We start from the raw sequence: 20,142 nt of genomic DNA, 5'->3' as shown, positions 1-20,142 counted from the left end.
CCGATGCTGTCCCTGCAGACCTGTCCCCTCGGTGTCCCCTGATGCTGCGGCACCCTCTGGAGGGGACCCAGCCCTGCCCAAAGATGCTGTCGCTGGATGGGGGAGCATCTGATGGTGCAGCAGGTCACCTTGTGTGCAGGACAGGTGCCATCCACGCAGGGCACAGGATGCTGCTGGTGGTGGCATCTTCTCCCCATCACTGTCTGCTTGTCCTGCAGAGCCCCGGTCTCACGCCTGGCTTTCCCACGGTGACGTCAGCGGCCAGGGTTGTCCCTTGGGTTGGGTGATGGCTCCCAGGGTGATGGATGGGCCTGGGCTGGGAGTGTCACACCCCCTTCAGATGGAATTAGCAGCGCTCTCTCTGCTCCGTCGTGAGCGTTTAACAGATCACAGCACGCACACGTGTGCAGCAACGGGGAGGAACCCACGGCAAAGACAGCAGTGGGAGGGACAAAGTAATAGTCACAGAGTAATATTCACAAATATATTGAATATATTCAATATTTGCCAGGCAAACCTTTGTTTTTAAATCTCCAGCACCAGCTGACCACAACCTGGGGGTGAATGGATGTTAGGGGATGAGAAAGGGAACTTTGATCCGCTGACAATAACAAATTAACTGCGATTAAGGGAGCGTTAACCATTTGACGAGTTTCGTGCCGTTCCCTGTGCAGAATTGTTGTGAAATTGTTTTTATTTTTTAACTATTAACTGGAAGCCAAGTTTCCACTTTTCTCCCCCGTCAGTATAAAAATACATCTGGTCTCCAAATAGAAATTGCCCATTCGGGAAAGACAGTCAACCCTTTAAAAATGCGCACACATGGAAGGAAAAATCCTTGTGTGCAGCTGGCATCGCCGGGAGCATCCTCAGTTGGGACCGGCTCCTGCGAGGAAGGAAAATTTATCAATCTCCTAATGTTGTTGACCCTTTGTCCCTCTAATGACTCCAGCCTGGAGGCTCTTCGGCTTGAGTATTTAATAGGGCAAGGGGGAATCTATAGGCAGCAGCACTATCCTCCAAATGAATACAACATTTAGGGAGGGAGCCGTAGCGCTTGGGGGTGACAGACGGGATGCTCGGGTCTCTTGATCTGTGCCTTCCGGCCGCCCTTGCACAGCAAGCTCCGCTCCAAAGTGGGCTCTGTCTTCTCCCAGCAGCTTCATACGAGTTTATCAGCCACCCCTTAATTTTGAAATTCCCTTGCTGAAGCCCTGAAACATTTTTAAGCTGCTGTTCCAGCCTCTCCGCTTTTCCCTGCTCTGTTAGCCTCTCCAGCTGCTGCTGGGGCTCCCGCTCTGCCCAAGCTGTAGAAAGAAACATAGAAACATAGAATAGTTTGGGTTGAAGGGACCTTCCCAGCTGCCCCAGTGCCACCCCTGCCATGAGCAGGGACATCTTCACCAGCTCAGGTTGCTCAGAGCCCCGTCTACCCTGGCCTGGGATGTCTCCAGGGATGGTTCATCCATCAGTTTGTGCTTAGAAGATTTCCAGCAATGTGGATGTGTGGGGCTGGTGTTTATCCCCTTCATCCCATTGTCTTTTACATCACTGGTGGCTTATCTTTTTTTCCCCTGAAAAAGTCTTAATTCCTCTCAAAGCAATGAAGAGCTAAGTTATTTTTCAACTGGTTTCCAAAGGAAGTGACATTCAGGTACTTGTCACCAGGAGGGGTCCTTGTGACACCCCTGCCAGCATCCCAAATGTCGTTTCATCCTGGGTGCAAAAGAGCTCATTTGGGGGGCACGTTGGGCCGGGAAGGGCCAACGTCCCCAGGCTGCTGGCAGATGTGTCCCTCCCAGTGGGTTTCTTCCATGCAGCACAACTCGATGGCAGCATCTGCTTTCCCTCTTGCTCCACGACCTTCCCAGTGCTCCCAGCAAATCCAGAGGATGCTTCATCCCGGACTGGGCTGAGTGGCTGCGTGTGGCCGGTGGCACATGGAAGCAGTCCTGAAATGAGGATGACATGGCTTCTTTGAGGATGAGAACCCACCAAGTGCCACATTTTGCACCATGATCGTGGACACATTCAGCACGGTCTGCCCTGCTGCGGGGCACAGCGAGGTTGCCGGGGCCGGATCCCATCTTCCAACCTTCCTCTTCCTCATGCTGTGGGAAGTGAGAAATTAAAAAGTATAAATGAACAAATGAGACCCCGGTGATTCGAGCTGTGGTTGTTTGCCAGGCTTTGGAAATGGCTCTTTGTGCCAACGTAAACAGCCATCGCAACTCCCTCCTGCCACCTCCCCCTGAGTGTTTATTTAAGCCAACACATTGCTCTGCTAATTGGATACCATTCCAAGGGAAAACAGGCCTTTAAAACAACAGCAGCGGCAAATCAAAACAGCTGTAGCTGCAAAAGCACCAGCCAGGCTTGCAGCTCTTCAGAGGGGAATGTGCCCCCCAAAAGGAGGGGGTCAGCCCTGGGGAGCTGGTGGGCAATCACAGTGATGCTATGGAGGACGTAGACCTGGTGCGCCTCCTTTCTCTTTTTATTAGAACGAATGACAGTTATATGGGTGAAAGGCAGTTGGAAGGAGGGGAAAACACAGGTTACTGGGTGCTGTTCACTGGAAATATTTGCGTCTTTTGGGGTTTTTTTTTTTAAGTTTTGTAAGCCAGTGGCTCAGGCAGGTCCTGGCTGCTGAGAAGCGGTTGTGGGCAGCCAAACACCCCAAGATGTGACATTCGGGGACAACCATGATGAATCAAAACTGCCACTTGGCAAATGGCACAGCAGAGAGGTGTGGGCTTCTCCAGGACAACTTAGGTGCTGCTTTGGGGGCCCCCAGATGGGAGGACACATCCCTGTGGGACAGCAGGATGTGTTTCTGTTGTTTTGTAGCTACTGTATTTGTTCCAGGGATGCAAGATCAAGAGCTCAGAACTCTACTTAATCCCAGCCTTAGCTGGGCTTTTTAAAAGAGCACTTGGGACTCTTTATCTCTACCCCTGTGCCCGGCCATGTGTCACATTGCTTTGGAGCATTTCATGGGCCCCTGTGGATGAAAATATTTGGCGGGTGTGTTTGTGTGTTGGCGTTTAGAGCTTGGTCCTGAATTTTCTTGCAAGTCTGTGGGAAATGAGGACAAAGTCAGCCTTCTCTGGATCGAGTCGCTGTTTGCTGAACGCCCGTGCCGGTTGCCTTACAGATATATCCAGCCCTCTGAGCCACCGTGCAGGCCGGCACGCTTGTATTCCCCATCAGTGAGAGATCATAGCTGTACAGATGTTATTAAGCAGGACCTAATGATGAGGAAACCTCTGGATTTCTACAACACAGCAAACCAAGGGGACTTCAGCGTGGACACTGGCACGTTTGGTGCCACCACAGCCAACATCACCCAGCGGCTGGCAAGAGGAAGGCGCAGCTTTCCTTGGCGAGCTTGGGCTTCTGCAGACTCCTCAGAGAAAGCAACCTGCCTGCTCACATTTGAGCTGGACTTTACTCCGTGCTGCCCTAAGTCTCAACAGCCTTTCCAGGGCAGCAGCTTTCCCAGCTCAGGTGTGGTCCCAGGGTGGTACAGCCAACCTTGCGCTGGTTGTTCACTGAATTCCAGCCTATTCCCCAGTGAGCAGCCGCCTGCAGGAACAGCGCTGGGTATTTGCTCTGCTGCAAGGATGCAGAAGATAAATGACCGAGTCAAAGCCGCTGATGGAGATGAATCCTGCCCTGCCAGAGCAAAGTGCTCCTAAGAGGAAGCTCTCTGGGGGCCTTTTAGATTCAGGGCAGAGGGAGGGACGTCTTTGCTTTTCCTCATGTGAGCCTGTTTTATTTTCATCCCTCATTTTACTTTTTTTCTGTTCACTCTGCAGAAAGCATTCAATGCCCTGTGCCACAGCACGCATTTGTACGGCCGCAGGCTGGTCCTGGAGTGGGCAGACACAGAGGAGACGGTGGAGACCCTGAGACGGAAAACAGCCGACCATTTCCACGGTAACGTAGCAGCATCCTTCTGGCTGGTTGGTACAGCCCTGGCTGGCACCATCACACCTGCCCCACGCTCCTGGTCCACGCCAGCCCTTTCCCTGCTGCTGCTGGGGATGGCAGGTGGATGCTGGAGCCTGAGGATGCAAGTGCAGGGGAAGCAGGAGGCATCCATGGCTTTGTCTGGCAGCTCTGTCTGCACAGGAGCTGCTTAACTCTCCGTGTGCTGACACTGCCAAGGCTCCTCGATTTCCTGTGTTAGCTGCAATGCTTCTGTTCCATCCACATACACTCCAGGGTGCTCCATATCATGGAAGCACAGAACAGTTTGGGTTGAAGGGACCTTTCCAGCTCCCCCACTGCCACCCGTGCCATGAGCAGGGACATCTTCACCAGCTCAGGTTGCTCAGAGCCCCGTCCAGCCTGGCCTGGGATGTCTCCAGGGATGGTTCATCCACCACCTCTCTGGCCAACCTGGGCCAGGCTCTCACCACCCTCAGAGACAACAATTCCTTCCTCGTGTCCAGCCTGAATCTCCCTCCTTTAGTTAAACCATCACCCCTTGTCCTATCACAATAGTCCCTGCTAAAAAGTCTGTCCCCATCTTTCTTATTGCATCCTTTTTAAGTACGGAAACACCACAGTAAGGTCTCACCAGAGCCTTCTCTTCTCCCTGTAGCTGGGGACAGGCTCCATGCACACAGCAGGCAGATTAAAAACGACAAATAATTTGGCCATCGGTTGAGATGCGGTGAGGGCTGTTTGGATCAGGTTCCTGAGAATGACAGCTCCGTAGATAACAGCACTGCAGGCCGCTATTGACAGCCATCGACAGGCACAAATGCATTGCTTGGCAAATATTTATGTAGGAAGGGCTCCCCTGGGCCGGAGGGCTAAGCTGGAGATCGATGCTCTTCCTCCCACATCCTCTCCCAGCCTCCCCTCTCCATTGCACACGTGCCCATTGCTCGGGGGGTTGGCATCAGCAGTTCTGGGGCTGCACATCGCAACGCCTGGCGATGGAAAAGCAGCAAACCTCGCTTATTTAGCAAGCCTGACTCCAACAGATCCCAGCCTCGTGTTTGGGACGGTGTGCGCAGTGCTGGTTATTGCAGGTGTAGGGAGGCTGTGGTTTGGTGGTGGAAGGGCTGAGGGTGGGTAGGACCGGAAAGGTGTGGAGCAAAGTGGGATGTGCTGGGATCCACAGGCTCACCTCTGATGTGGTGCCAACAGGGAAACCCAATGGAGCAGAGAGGTGTAAGGTGTGATAGCCTGGGCTAGAGCTGCACTGCTGGGGATGAATGTGCCCACCCAGAACCCAGCACTGGCATGGGGACACATCATGCTTGATCACAGGAATGTGAATCTCCATTTGGATGGAGAAGGCAACAGGTGGGATGCTTCATGTATCCCATTTTATATTCAGGATCTTCTTTCTCCCTTTCTACCCTGCTCAGTCTAGGGGAAAAAAAGTCTTGGCTTTATGAGAGCTGTGGACTTGCAGCTCTGTCACTTGTTTCCCCCAGGCCCAGGTTGCTTCCCAATTTCTGTGATTCCTCCAGATCCCTTGTCCAGTGTTTTCCTCACCAAGGTGGGGGCTCAGGGAGAGCAGGAGAAAAGCATTCTCACATCCCAGGAGGGAGCCTTGGAGCCGCAGTGGCTCCGGGGGCTTGGCTGAAAACCAGGTGGGTGCAGGAGAGGCTGCAGAGAAATTTGCCATAGGACACCGGGGGTTGTTGTCACCATGGGACAACAGGGTGACCTGAACTCCCTGGGTTTGACAGGTGACAAATTTGACTCGAGCAATGAGCTCCTCCTGCTCTGTCTCGCTGCCATCACAGCAGATTTTTGCATCTCCGGCTTTAAAGGAACCACCTTGATCTTTCAGGCTGGTGTCTGGAGTAGCAGCGGCCAAACCCCCTCACCCAGCAACTCATCAGTTTTGACCTAGCGAGGAAATACTTTGTGAAGTCTGGACCTGGGCTGCGAGAGACACATCCTACCCCTGACTTCTCTCTGCTACAATTATGCACCTTATTTCTAGACACCATTTATAGAGATTTGGCTTCCAGCTCCCAGGTCTCACTCTGCTGTTATTTGTTAGGTTAAGGAGAGGTCTGGTCTCCTAAATCTTTTCTCTGTTGCAGGCGTTTGTCACGGCAATCAAGCCACTTCTGAGCCATCTTTTCAATAGGTCTAATAGATGCAATAAAATGGAATAGGCTTCCTTCCCATTTCACGTAGTTTTCAGGTCATTCTTTATGGCTCATTCTGGGCCTTTGTAATGTTCCAGGAGAAAGTGAGGGCCCCAGAAGTGGTTTCAGAAATGCTGTTGGGAGTGGAGCCACAGCCCAGCCCCAATGGCTGGGACTGCATCCTGCACATGCTCTTCTGCCTCGAGCACAGGCTGTAAGAGCTTTAAGTATTTTGGCTGATTGCTGAGTGTACCTTCTCTCCAAAAAAAAACCATTTTCTTTGAGTTTTAATTGCAGCCCACCATGTGGTGTTGATCTGTGGGACTCAGTGCTGGGAGAGCCCAGAGCCTGACCAGCTTCAGGGAAGGGTTTGGTGGTGCTGTGGATAAAGAGACTTACCTGCTGTCCTGTGGTAAGGAGAAGCCAGGAAGGGTTGATCAACAGTTGATCTGGGGACTCTAATCCAGACTGTGGTGTGGAACAAGGTCATGGCAAATGCTGCATTAGGGCAGCGAGGGCTGCACGAGCCCTGCCACCAGCAGAGTCTTGGCCATCGTTTGGGGATCTCCCCTTGGGAAAACAGGGATGGTGGATGCCCAAAACCAGCAGGGAGAACACTCTGGTTCCACCAGAAGAGAGACAAAGGGATCCCAGTGCCCTGCAGCTGAATTTGCAGCCCTGGGGGGAGGAATGGATCTGGATCCCTGCGCAGGAGGGAGCAGTCTGCGGTCGCATCCCAAGCCCTGGGGCAGACTCACACATCTCCTGCATCCCCATCGCATCTCTGCCGCCCTCAAAAGATCTGGCGACAGCTCCATCCCCTTTTCTCCCCTCGCTTACCCAGCATGGGGCAGCGGTTGCTGATGCGGCTCCATCCCAGCAAGCCTGGCCGGGGGCAGATTTGCAAGTGAGGCGGCGATCCCCTCAGCGTGGGTGCGCTCCCCCTCTCCCGGGAGCTCGCAGTCCGTGCAGGGAAGGTACTTGCTCCCAATTCAGCTAAATTACTATTGACTTGTGTTCTCTGCGCTTCACAAACATTGCATTCGGCCGTCGCCAGCGGGGCCGGCGGTATCCTGCCAGGGCTAACTTGGGAAACCAGCTGTGCTGGGCCGCTTTTTCCTGCTCTTTCCCATCGATCAAAGAATTAAATTGACAGATGGGGAATTTTGCGCGAGACGCGGGAAGGGGAAGGAATGACTTGTGGGTTTTTTTGTTGCGTTTTTTTTTATAAGAAGGATGGGATGGAAAGAGGGGATGCAGAGCTGCAGGGTGGGTGAATTTAGAGGTGTGTGGATAGAAGGTCTGCCTTGTGTTTTGGTTGTGAGAGCATTTCCAGCAAAACCCTATCACCTTTCCCATGTTTCTCCGTTGACCCCCCAGCTGCTTTTTTACCTTTCGGCTGCAGGACAGACCCTCCACGCTCCCCATCACCTCCCTGCCTTTTGAGCTCCATTTTTTCTCTTTTCTTCTTTAATTTTTTTTGCTGTAACTAATGCAAACACATGCCGTAGCCGGCAAGTAAAACCCGGCAGGATTAGCATGGCATCCGCAACCCTGCCACGTTCTAATCCCGTGGTAATCCCCCTCTCGGCCCACCCCCGCTGGCTTTGGCTATTGTTTAAAGGAAGCAAATGGGATCGTTAGCGGGCAAACCTTAACCAGCTTGGAACAGCAGAACGGAAGGCGAACCAATTCGCTTCCCCATCCTCCTGGGGTTGTGGGTTTTTTTTCTCCTTGTTAGGTGGATGGGGGGATGCTCCTGGTGCTCCCCAGCAGCACTGTGGTCGAGATGGTGAATTTGGAGCTGTTTGCCCCACCAGCCCCCTGCCCACACCACGGGAGGGCGCACTCTACTGCTCCCCAAACTCCCAGCACCCCACATCCAGCATCCTACATCCAGCATCCCGCATCCTGCACCCCATATCCAGCATCCAACATCCTGCATCCCTTCTACCATGCAGGCCCCTTCGTCACCTCCGTGGTGGTCATTGTGGTCATGGTGAAGGGGTGGGGGACACACTCTTACCTGCTGTGGATTTGGGAGCTGAGACCATGTTTGATGCTGGTTCCAAGCCCTGAGAATGAGGCTCGGGGGGGACTGGAAGCTGGGAGGGCAGAATTGCCAAGCTGGCACCTTCCTCTGGGGTGGGTTGTCCCTTGTCCCTTTGGGTGACTGAACTGGGAAGAGCCACTGGAGGGTCCCTGGGTGGTACCTTGGGACCCCCCTCAGCTCCTCTGAGCCCAGCAGGGTGGGGGCCACCAGCACCCCCATCCCCTGCCTGTCCCCACAGCCCCCAGTGGGGAGGGAGGTGAGTTCTGGCGCTCTGTCAAGGAATTAATTGAAAAATAAAATCATTAGATGGGAACTCCAGAAATGCAAAATTGTTGGGAGTTGTGGGGGAGGCGGAGGGGGGGGGGGTGAGCTTTTGTCAGGTTAATTTCTCCTGTATTGATGTTTTGTGACATTTACTTGTTGTTTATCTCCCGCAGCAGCTGTAATACTAAAAGAAAATGCACAGCTTGTTCCATTTATTTATTTTACACCTTTTCTTTAGTCCTATGGTATGTTTGTTTGTTTGAGAAACCCAGCGAGGCTTTTGATGTCTGAAAGCAGGATTTAAACAGCTGTTCTCCATGTGCTGCTCGCAAGCGAGAGCCGCTGGCTGGGGAGCGAACGGGGGGAGCAGGGGCTGCACCACGGCTCCTGCCGAGAGGCCACGTCGTGCCTGGCGGAGAGGAGACGATGCTGACATCGGGCTCAGCACAGGGACCAAATGGCTTTGTGACAAAGCCCCGGCACCAGTCGGGATGCACGCTGGGGTGCTGGGAGCCCCCGGGGGGTTTCTCACCCCACTATGGGCTGTAGTGTCCGTGGGGAGGGATGTGCGCTGGGGGCTGTGCCCCGTGGTGGTTTGGGGAGTGTGGCGATGCTGGGGTGTCACAGGATGGTGCTGTTGGTGCAGGACAAGAGTGACACAGAGACATCCCTGCCCCACTGTCCTCGTGTCCTCAGCCATTGCCAGCCAAGGGGGGAAATGCCCTGTTGTGATAGGACAAGGCGTGATGGTTTTAAACTAAAGGAGGGAGATTCAGGCCAGACATGAGGAAGAAATTGTTGTCCCTGAGGGTGGTGAGAGCCTGGCCCAGGTTGGCCAGAGAGGTGGTGGCTGAACCATCCCTGGAGACATCCCAGGCCAGGCTGGATGGGGCTCTGAGCAACCTGAGCTGGTGAAGATGTCCTTGCTCATGACAGGGGGGCACTAGGGGAGCTGGGAAGGTCCCTGCAACCCAAACTGTTCTGTGATTGTAGGGCTGAATTGGGGTCAGTGGGAAGGGTCAGTGTCACCAAGGAGCCCATTTGGACTCTGGGACCGTTTGCTTCCAGCAAAGCCTCTGAACCAATACACGGGCGGTGGGTACAGGGTGACACCTCCAGCCAGGGTGTCCTGCCAGTGGGGAGACCTAAAAGATACCTGTGGGGGGCGGGGGGCTTTACCTAGGAAGGGGATAAGGGGTCTGGAGGCAGCAGGAGATGAGCTGGAGGCAGTTGTGCATGGGCCCAGCTTGTAATCTTTGTTTTTCTTCTTCTCCCGCATGCCCTTCGCTACCACTCGGGATGGGTCAGACTCCCCAAAGAAGAGAAAATGCTCGGAGGTTTTGAATGAAATCCTGGAGCATCTGGAAGAGGAGGAGAACAACAAAGAGGAGGCCTTTTAGCAGCCGCCTAGCATTGGGGAGGTGGGTACCGGCGCCATGGGGCTGCGGTCAAAATGCCTTGGGCTGCCGTGGGGTCAGCAGAGCAGAAGGAGAAGGTGGATTTGCAAAGGCTCTGCAGATATAAGCCGGGGTCCCACCTGCTGTCTGTCCTCCCTGTCATCTGCAGGCTCGTAGCCCTGGTCTCAGGGGGTGTAGCTCAGATCTGCGCTCAGTTTAGGCTCTGTGTTGAACCAAGAGCTCGTACTGCTTGTGTTTCTGTGGGCTCCCCAGCATGTTTGCTTTCCTGCAAGGGATGCCAGCAGAATTGCTGTTGCAGCAGAAATCACTGCCGAGTTGTGAATTGGCCCTTGCTGTGGTTAGAGGAGAACAGATGGGCTGCCAAAAAAAAGGAAAAAAAAGAGAGCCTGTTTGGAGACCAACCTGCAGCTGCCACCACGAAACAGATAGTTTGGCAAAGGCTTTTTCCCTGCTACCACCCATGGTCTCCGCGGCGTCACTCCCTCCATGGGCACCCCAAGGTCTATTTTATGTCGTCTTCAGTCCTCGTGGACTTCTTGGAGCAGCATCTTGAGCAATGGCAGGAGGGAGCCAGGATTAAATAACTCCCTGTGGTCAAACACCGTGTGGGTCAGCCAGTCCCCACCTCCTTTTGAGAGCCCTGTAGCAAACCCTGCGTGGGTTCAAGGTCTCCTTTGTGTGTGTGTTTGTGGCCACGGTGGCAACCCTGGATTGCTGGTAGGAAACCTGTTCACCAGCCACAGCATCCAGAGAAGGGCAGTAAAAGCACTGGGGAGACTCCAAGGTCCCTTTGAACTGCATTCTGCCCCCATTTTCCATCCACGGAGGGACTTGGCACCCACCTCCATGGTGACAGAACCCTGTCCTATGCTGGGAAAATCACACAGGGCCAAGAGGGATGAGTGCATTACGCTGGCACAAGGTGACTCGGTAGCTGGGTTGACAGATCCTTCTTGCTGGGAAGAAAGTGCCTGTGGTGTTTTCTCCAGCAAGGCTGGATTTGCTCGACACCACTGAGGGAATGATTTTGACACCTTCCAGCTCCTATTTTTACAGCTGCAGAAATAACACTAGGTCCTAAATCTCATCCTAGGGGCCCCCTGTGTTTTGGGGTGCTACCAGTGCTGTTCTCAGCCTTGGGAAGCCGCCCCGCACTCGCTGGACGGTGTTTGTGTGCGTGATGCACGTTGCGGCCGCAGAGGCTGCTTCCTTTCGGCAATACCTGCCCGTCGCTACCCAATCCACCGAGCCGCGGGATGCTCATCACCTTGCTTATTACCCGACTTCTTTTCGACCCTCAACACCGCTGGCTGCCTGAATAGTGAACATGTCCAGGTCTGGAGCCGACCAATAACCCCGCTAATAAATCTGCCTTCCCGGGGCCCTGCAGATGGAAGGGAAGGTGCTGCCGTGCCCGCAGGAATAATCTGAGTTGGGTTAAATAACTGCCTGCTCCTGGCTGCAGCGGGCAGGGCTTGTGCTCCTTAAACAGGTGGGTAAACTGAGACACGGCTGTCGGAGCTGTCACAGGGGGTGTCAGCCAAAATGGCAACAAGCTTTTTTTTCCTTTTTTGTTCTCATTGTTGATGAGTTATATTCCCATTTCCATCCCCGCTCCGTCTGCAGCTCCTCGTCTGCGCTGGCACGAGGGATGGGACCTGTTGGTGGTCCTGGGGTCCCTGTGGGGACATGAGGCTTTAGGCTGGGCATTTAGAGTGGATCTGGGGAACAGTTTCTTCCCCAAAGGGCTGTGGGGCGTTGGAACAGGCTGCCCAGGGCAGTGCTGGAGTCACCATCCCTGGAGGGTTGGACAGACGGACATGAGGTTCTCAGGACATGGGGCAGTGCCAGGGGTGGGTTATGGTTGGACTCCGTGATCTTGAGGGTCTTTTCCAACCAAAACAATGCAGTGATTCTACCATTTCACCATGGCCGGCACCGAGGCCGGAGGAGCCAGCAGGTCCTTTCCAGGCATATGTGTCACCCAGCACACGATTTAAGCGAAGCTTTGCAGCATTGCAGGTTGGAGTTGGACTTTCCTGGAGGGGTTTTTTTCCTGTTTTTCTTCTTTTCTTGGTGGTTTTTCTTTCCCCCCCCGCTCCCTTCATTGTCTTTTGTGGCGGGGCAGGTTTCTTGCTGAGCGTCTCTGAGGTCTGCAGCGGCGACGAAAAGGATTAGCACAAGCAGAGCATGTAGGCTTTAGAGAACAGAGCAGAGTTTGGTTTCAACATCTAATTCAATTTGTTCTGCCGAGATTGAAATATGAAATGGTTGCCAGTCAAACGTTCAAAGGGGGGAGGAGGGAGGGAAGAAGAGAGGGAGCCTTCTCAAATTTAAATTTTAATGAAAATTAATTTAACCCTTTGATATGTTTTAAAACGTGTTATTTCCCGGGTTGGAAACAGGCTGGAAAACATTCATGAGGGTGGGGTTTTTTTTCCCCCTGCACCTTCAAACATAATGAAGATTTTCTTTTTCCCTTAATGATACTTATCTTGTTGAGCAGTTTGACATTGGTTAATTTTTCAGGCAATTTGGTATCAAGGAAATCTGTTTGATGTGTGCGGGGGGGGCTGTGTATGTGTATACAGATATGTATATATGCCCATACATTAATTATGAAAGTGCTGATCGCAGCTCTGGAGAACAGTTTGAGTTAATTCCTCCTCCTCAAGCAAATCCTTGACTTCTTTGTTACGTATTGAGAATCCCACACATTGTACCCCTAAAATTATAGCGGGTTTAAGGTGAATTTTCTGAAAACGAGCATATACCTGCTAATTACCCTGAGTTAAAATGAATGCCTAAGTAGATCGGCAGGAGATTCATCACTCCCCACTGCCCTATTTTTTTTTCCCCAATCCGAAACAATTCCGAAACAATCCTAATGATAAAATAATGCAAACTCTTCACTCTCCATATTGTTAAACCTGGGAAGTCATCTCCCACCGGCCTTTCTCATGGTGCTTCTCCAACTGAACAACATCGCAATGCGCTTATTTTGTTTGGGGGAGATAATAGTTTCTTTTAGCGATAACTATTATCCAGAAAGGCTGTATCTATAACCAACGATAGCGCGTTAATTGCGGTAATTAGGCCGTGATGAGCTGTAGCCCCAGTCCTGTCACTTTGCTGGCCCTTGACACCGCAGAATTGGTGTCACCGCGGGTTGGTGTCACTGCAGGTTGGTGTCACCGTGGGTTGGTGTCACCACGGGTCAGTCCCCTGGGCTGCCCTGTGCAGATCTGGGTGCTTTTGGGGTGCGATGCCCCCCTGCTCAGGGTGTTGTTTTTGGGATGGGTGCTTGTGCCCAGGCTGGGCTGGTGGCAGCGGGGACGAGCAGCTGCCACCGCCCATCGCTCTGCGGCGGGAGCCGGAGATACCAACCGTCCTACATTTATAGTCATACAGGAGCAAAACCGATTCAAATTATTCAATTATGTCAAAATTCAGGAACCGAGAACACCATGGGGGGCTGCCTGGATTATTTTGGGCTCCAGCAGATGAGCCCTGGGGGTCTCTCTGGGCTTGTGCCAGGCGCGTTCACACCATCAGAGACCTGAAACTGGAGTTTTTTGCCCTGTCCTGTCCCTGCAAACCCTGGGGTACGGTGCTGGGTCCCTGGGGAGTGCTGCAGACCCCCGGTTGAAGCCCCACACCTCTTTTGCCATGGTTTGATGGCTTTGTCCAGGGCGAGACCCCGGTGAGCGGGAGCAGCGACGGCTGCAGCTGTCCCCAGGCACCCGCCATGTCCCCTCCCCGGGGCCGGCTCTGGAATTGGATTAGGATATTATTCAAATGCAGCCTTTTTACCGAATTAGAGGGTTAACGGGTTTTAATGTAAAACTAGCTCGACTTTGTTGCTGCCTGTTGCCAGAGGCCTGTGGGGGCTGTTATCTGTTTAAAGAGAGCACATCCAGCCAGCCACGGGTTTGCTGCGAGTCCCTCTGCTTCCAGGGCTCGATGTCTCGCTGAGCGATGCTCCCGCTGCTCCCGGAGCGCGGCTGTGCTCCCGTGCCCTCTGCCATCGCTCACAGAGCTTTGGGAAGACTCTTCACCGCAATCTGCGGGGTTTTTCTCGCAGGGACTCGGCGCAGGCACAGACAGACAGGTCACATTCCGCTCTGACAGCTGTGTTTTTACCCCAGCTGCTGGCTTGAATTTTAAATTAAAGGAGGGGAGATTCAGGTTGGAAATGAGGAAGAAATTGTTGGCCCTGAGGGTGGTGAGAGCCTGGCCCAGGTTGGCCAGAGAGGTGGTGGATGAACCATCCCTGGAGACTTCCCAGGCCAGGCTGGACGGGGCTCTGAGCAACCTGAGCTGGTGAAGATGTCCCTGCTCATGGCAGGGGGGGCACTGGGGGAGCTGGGAAGGTCTTTTCCAACCCAAACTGCTCTACAATTCTATGAAATGCTGCTGCTTTATGTGTCCCCATCCCTTTGCCCAGCCACGGGTGGTTTCTTTTCATCACCATTGCACTGATCCTACCTTAGATCACAAATTTCAGCTCTTCTCGTCCCTTTGGCCCCATCTTGCTGTTGCAAAGTCTTCCTCGCTGGCGTGCCCCGGAGGAATGCGCATCCCCAGAATGGTAAGCGCCAAAGGGCCCAGCAATCCAGTCTCTTGGCAGCAAGCACTGTGGATGCTGTTTCCCAGCCCTTTGACAGGGCTGTGGGAAGAGCTCACATCCCCCTGCACCATTCCTGCTGCTTCCCAGCCCTGACGCTGCAGACAGGAGCTCTGGGATCTCAGTCCTTTCCTGCTGCCTGTTGCTGCTGGCACCGTCCCCTTGGTCTCTTCTCCCAAGTAGCAAGTGATAGGACAAGAGGAAACAGCCTCAACTTGCACCAGGGGAGGTTTAGATTGGATAGTGGGAAGAAGTTCTCCATGGAAAGGGGGGTGTCAGGCATTGGAACAGGCTGCCCAGGGCAGTGGTGGAGTCACCATCCCTGGAGGGGGTTTAAAAGGCATTTAGACGAGGTTCTTAGGGACATGGTTTAGTGCTAGAGTCTCAGGTTATGGTTGGACTCAATGATCCTGAGTGTCTCTTCCAAACCAAATGATTCTATTCTATGATTCTCCTCGACAGCTCTGCCAGCTTTGCTGCTCTGCCCACAGAGGCAAGAAGTGCATTGTCTGTGTGTGCTTCAGGTTGTGTTCCTGCACAAGATGTGGCAGGGAACATGCAGGAAAGGTTAAGGCTTGAAATAAAACCCCTCAGTGCTGCAGTTTCTGCTCCTTTGAGATGGAAGGAGCAGCACGGGGGTGGCCGTGCTGCAGGCGGAGCGATGCTCTCCCGCAGAGACCTTCCCTCGCTGCCTCAGTTTCCCCGTTTGCAGCCCTACAGGTGGAAGCAGCTGTGTGCAGTGCCCATTCCCGTGTCCCTGCCAGCCATGCAGGTGTGTTGCCAGCTCCTCTTCTACCCAGCAGCCGGGGCTTTTCTGCAGCTCCTCATTGTCTCCTTTCCTCCCTCTGCCAGCCCTTTGCAATTGCAAACCCCGTCTGCTTCTCCCCGGCCAGAGGATTAACCAAGAGGTGCCGCTGCTGCTGCCTCACTCTTTCCCAGCCTCGTGCAGAAACCTCCTTTCCCATCCCTGCAGCCAGCATTAAAATATTCCAGCGGTGTCTAAGGGATCAGACGAGTTGCCGCTGGGTAACCGATTGCCACGGATCAGCCGGGCTCAGCCCCAGCCGAGGTGACTCCCTGCTGGTCCCCGTCATGGAAGGGGACAGCAGCAAAGTGTCATCGCCCTGTGGGGATGGTTTTGGGATGTGGCTGGAGATTTGCCTGGGATTTGGGGAGCATGAGCTTCCCCTTCATATTATGGTGTGTCTGGACCTTACCCCGCGTCCCACTATGACCAGTTTTTGTCACCACCACTGTCCAGCTCCCATCACCACCTTCTTCACTGGGAAATCAAACTGGAGAGCAAGGAGGCGACATGCAGCTTTCCTTTCCCCGCAGCACGGCTACGTGTGACTGAGACACGCTGTCTCCTGTTTTCCCTAAATATATGCATTGGAGAGGGAGAGAAATCGCAGGGCTTGAGATTTCAGACGTAACCGTTCATGAATAATAATCAGGCTCAGTAATTCGCAGTAAATAGGTATCCAAATTGGCTAATAAGGGAGGATTTCACCCCAAACTGGAGCTGAGAGGAGAGGCAGAATATTGACGGAGGTTGGCTGCGGCGGGTGTGCGCACAGTGGGACCTGGGTTGGTGACATTGGGAAGCGATGTCAGTGGGGAGAAGTGATGGGGAGGCACCAGAGAAGGGACAGTGTCCCCTCTGCTGGCTCAGACCTGCAGAGCGGGTGTCACCATGTCCCCACACGTGACGTCCCTGGCAAAGCTGCCAGGACAGCAACTGCACGTGGTGCTGCCTGTCACAGGGAACAGGGACGCAAGAGGGGTGCCAGGAGAGGTGATGTGAGGGAAAAAGACGTATTTTTCTTCATTTTCCCTCAACTGAAAAGCAGATTTTGCTTTGTATGCTGCTTAATTTTCTCTTACGTGAGCCCCAGCCCCTCCGCACCCAAGTCCTCCCCTCCCGCAGATCACCTGCTGCTTCCCCACAAGTTCCTCTAGCAGCATCTCCATGTGATGTTAGATAAAGTTAAGATAACTGGGTCTGTGGTTTGGGCTGTTTGCACAGATAGAAGCTCTGAAGAACGCTTCTCTGGGTGCCAAGAGGGGCTTCACGGCTGTTAAATGACTTCTTAAATTGAGGAGAAACCTGCAGCCGCTCTTCCAGTCCCCTCAGCTCCCGCATACAGGGCAGCGCCGTGGCTGGAGAACAGCCCGACATTCCAGCCCTGCTGTCCTGCAGTGAGGAACCGTGATGGATTCAAAATAAATCATAAAGGCGATTTTCCTCGTGCCCTTCCATCCCCACCTCTCCTCCCTGTGCCACCGGACTGAGGACGCTGGCAAAATTTAATGTGCTGGATGGCATGGAGCAAACCAACCTTTTTGTTTGTTTGTTTTTTCCTGTGACTTGGCTTGTTTAAATGTGTTGGGAAGTGGTTTTGGGGTGTGCAGGGTCATTCCCTGGGGTATGATGGGTGCTCGCGATGCCCCAGCAGCTGCAGCACCGCAGAGCTTGTGTCCCTTCGTCCCTTCCCTACAGCTTAAACCGTCCCTTACAGCCCTAAACCAGGGGTGGGGTTTAGCAAGTGGAATGAGAATGGCTTTATCAGCTATGAGAGATGGAGAGAAAATCATGCTCCTGCCTCTCCTGTGTTTGCTGACCTGAAATCTTTCCTGAGTTAAGGTGTAGTCGGTGTCGGCAGCGGGTGCCGTCGGGGCTGGAGAAGCGCTTGGTGCTGCCTTCTGCCCAGGCTGAAGGTTTTCTACTCCATCGGCTTATAAATCAAACCCCAAAGTGCAAAATAAAGCTTCACCCAAAGCACCACAAGGGGTTTCTGTCCCAGCCATACACCAAGTGTCCCATCAGCCTTTGTGGGGTCACCCCTGCCCTGATAAACCCAGCAGCAAAGCCCAGGCTTAACCTCAGCCTCATCCCTCCTGCTGAGGCTCAGCAAAGCTGAGCCTTGCTGAGCCCCACGCTGGAGACTTAGTGTAAGACTGGGGCTGAGATCTCTAGTGGCGCTTTTGGATTTTGCATTTTGTGCTCTGATTTCTAAGCTGGTGAAGTAGAAAACCTTGGAATTTCTTTTCTCCCTGAGGCTCGTGATGCTGGTGGCTCCAAAGGCTCCAGAACACCTGACGGGGAGGCAGGGACAGGCAGGAGCTGGTTTAATTTCATTTTCAGCCAAACCCAGCCCGGTGCGTCAGCCTGGGCTAAAAACACCCCGGGAAACAGGAGGATGGGGTGTCCCCAGCGTGGTTTGAAGCCCGTGTCAGAAGTGATGCTGGGCTGCTGCAGGATCAACAGGACGGGCTCATCGCCCCCTGGGCAACCGCAAACCAGAGCAGAGGCTTTGCCTCCCAGAAGTTTGGGCTGAAAAATGAAAACTGGGAAGTTGCTGTTGTTGTTGTTTTAATTATAAAAAACCAAACAACCCCGCTCTGTGTTTCAGCTGCTGTGCCTGGAGCCCCAGGTGCCCAGCAGCAAGTGCGGCTGTGGGAGGCAAGAGGGGGTGACAGCAGGCAGGGGGACGACAGGCAGGGGACAGCAGGCAGGGGACAACAGGCAGGAGCCTCGGACTTCGTTAGGATTCAACCGCAAGATCTCTCCCTTCTCTCTGATGGCTGAGTGTGATTGACACTTACAAATTACCCAGCCAAAAGTGTCGAGTCTTTGACCCCTGAGTAACATCTTTGGCAAGCCTGAGATTTGCCAGCATTTTGTCATCTAATTACTACAAATCCCTTGAAAATTCACTGGCTGGTGAATTTTTAATGCGGGACAATTTCAATGTGATGCATCGCCCAGCTGGGCACACGCGCGTGCTCCGTCCCGCTTCCCCCGCCGCCTCTTCTCCTTCCCTTTCTTCTCCTCTTTCTCTCCTTTTTTTCCCTCCGGTTCCTCCCCCCATCCCATTTCTTACCTCCCTCCTGTCTGTGTGTGTCCATATTCATGGGACACATCCCAATATCATCCCTGGGATGGAGCTGGGCACGTCGTGTCCCCCCCAGCCCCGTGCTTGAGTCCCCTCGTTGTCTCACGGTGGTGACAGGGAGCTGCTACGTGGCGTTAATGTATTTGTTTTTCCATCTTCTCAGGTCTCTCGGTGATGGATGGGAGAGGAGAAGCCTCCGCTGGGGACTCGGCAGCCGGCACACTTGTTGCCAGCAAAGTCCACTCATCCTGGGAACCCAAGGGCTGATTTATTCCACGTGTCCGGGTCTCGGTTATTCCCGGCTTTTTAAATAGACCTTGAATTCGGAGCAGGACGAAGAGCTCCTGTCTACCCACAACCCCTACCAGAGGATCTTAAATTTGGGCAGGAACGCAAGTCCCCTCAGCTCAGAAACCACCCAGCCTTGTGGCACAGAAACTTGGGGAGATGGACACTTCCCTGCTGGCCCCGGGGACTCTGGCAAAATACTCTTGATAGCCGAATTAAATCATAATTACTGTACATTAAAAACCACATGTATATTTTACGAGTTTTCCAAACTGAGTCACATCTCAGGTTTCTTTGGATTTGTTTGTTGAACACATATTTGCTGCAGCGAGGTAGGTTTTTTGGTCCGATAGGGAGATAAGCGTATTTTAGAAGGGAAGCCTGGGGTTTGCTGCGTTGGGCTTTGTGCCTGTGTCATTTCTGTCCCCGCTCTCAGGCAGTCGCCTCCCGTCTCTCCCTTCCCGGCTTTCAAAGGAAAAGAGGCTTTGCTTTTCAACCAGGGTACCGCTTTACATATGTACGCAGCTGATAAAGTATTTTCACTTCGCCCCTTTCCCCTCTGGGAATCGCTGTCTTACGGCAAAACTGTTTTGTCTGACAAGGGCTGCAACAGATTACACGTGTTGGCTGCAAACACAGGGCCTTTTTTTTTTTCTTTTTGTCTTTTTTTTCGCTTTTTGAGAACCGCATACCTTTAAAAAAATAAAATCTCTCTCTCTGCACGGCCGTGGCGAGTTCTGCCTTTGGCCTCGTGTTCCCAGGGCAGCCCCATGCTTGTGGCATCAGCCCTCCTGGGGTGACACATCTCTCTTGGTTGTGTGTCCTGGTTGTTTTTATTCCCATGAGCTTAATTTGAGCCTGAATCCACAGAAATGCTGGGGCTGAGCACTTTGGTTGGGCACCTGGGGTTTTGGCTGCGGTTTGGGGTGGGTTTTTTGGGATCCCTTGGCATCAGCATCCGTGAAGATCAGCGGGATGTGAATGAGCGATGCGCTTGTGCTGCTGAGGACCAAGCGCTGAGTTTCACAGCGGCAGCTGCAATAGGGACTACGTGTGGTGTACTCGGTGGCTTGGGGACATCCAGGATACCCCTTTCCGACCCAAATGTGAGCCATAGATTTCTCTCATCTCCCCTACCCGGGAGCCAGCTGGGAAAGGTGTGGGCTCTGCTTTTCAAGCCGGTTGTTCAGGTGTTAAAAGGAAAACCTGGAAATCCCTGGTGGCAGTAGGAGAGGGGCAGAACCAGGAAAGCCCTGGCCAGGAAAGGGAGCTCTCCCCTGGCTCCATCTCCCAAGCTACCCCTTCCAGAAATGTCCCTTGTCCACCCAGCAGGACACGGACACTGTGGGAGAATGGCTCGGAGAAGGTCATTTTGGGCACCAAGGACCAAGGGAACGCCAGGATTCACTCATATTTCACCGTTCAAAAGCTGTACATCATGCCGGGGTTTCAGAGGAGAAAAACGAGG

At 53.3% G+C, this 20,142-nt stretch overlaps 1 protein-coding gene across 1 annotated transcript in view; it reads left to right on the top strand.

Annotated features, from left to right (window-relative positions):
* The window catches only part of RBM19 (RNA binding motif protein 19), a 63,681-nt gene extending 44,735 nt beyond the window's left edge, over window positions 1-18,946 (top strand). The window contains exons 23-25 of the mRNA XM_065851874.2: window positions 3,819-3,939; window positions 9,751-9,863; window positions 18,550-18,946. Of these exons, the coding sequence (XP_065707946.1) occupies window positions 3,819-3,939; window positions 9,751-9,842 (213 nt within the window). The 3' untranslated portion in view covers window positions 9,843-9,863; window positions 18,550-18,946. The remainder of the gene's footprint in view (window positions 1-3,818; window positions 3,940-9,750; window positions 9,864-18,549) is intronic.
* The last annotated feature ends 1,196 nt before the right edge of the window (window positions 18,947-20,142 follow it).

Source organism: Patagioenas fasciata, chromosome 17 (assembly GCF_037038585.1).
Source record: "Patagioenas fasciata isolate bPatFas1 chromosome 17, bPatFas1.hap1, whole genome shotgun sequence".
NCBI lineage: Eukaryota > Metazoa > Chordata > Aves > Columbiformes > Columbidae > Patagioenas > Patagioenas fasciata.
Note: the sequence above shows the minus strand (reverse complement) of the source record. Positions and strands in the feature narration are given on the sequence as shown.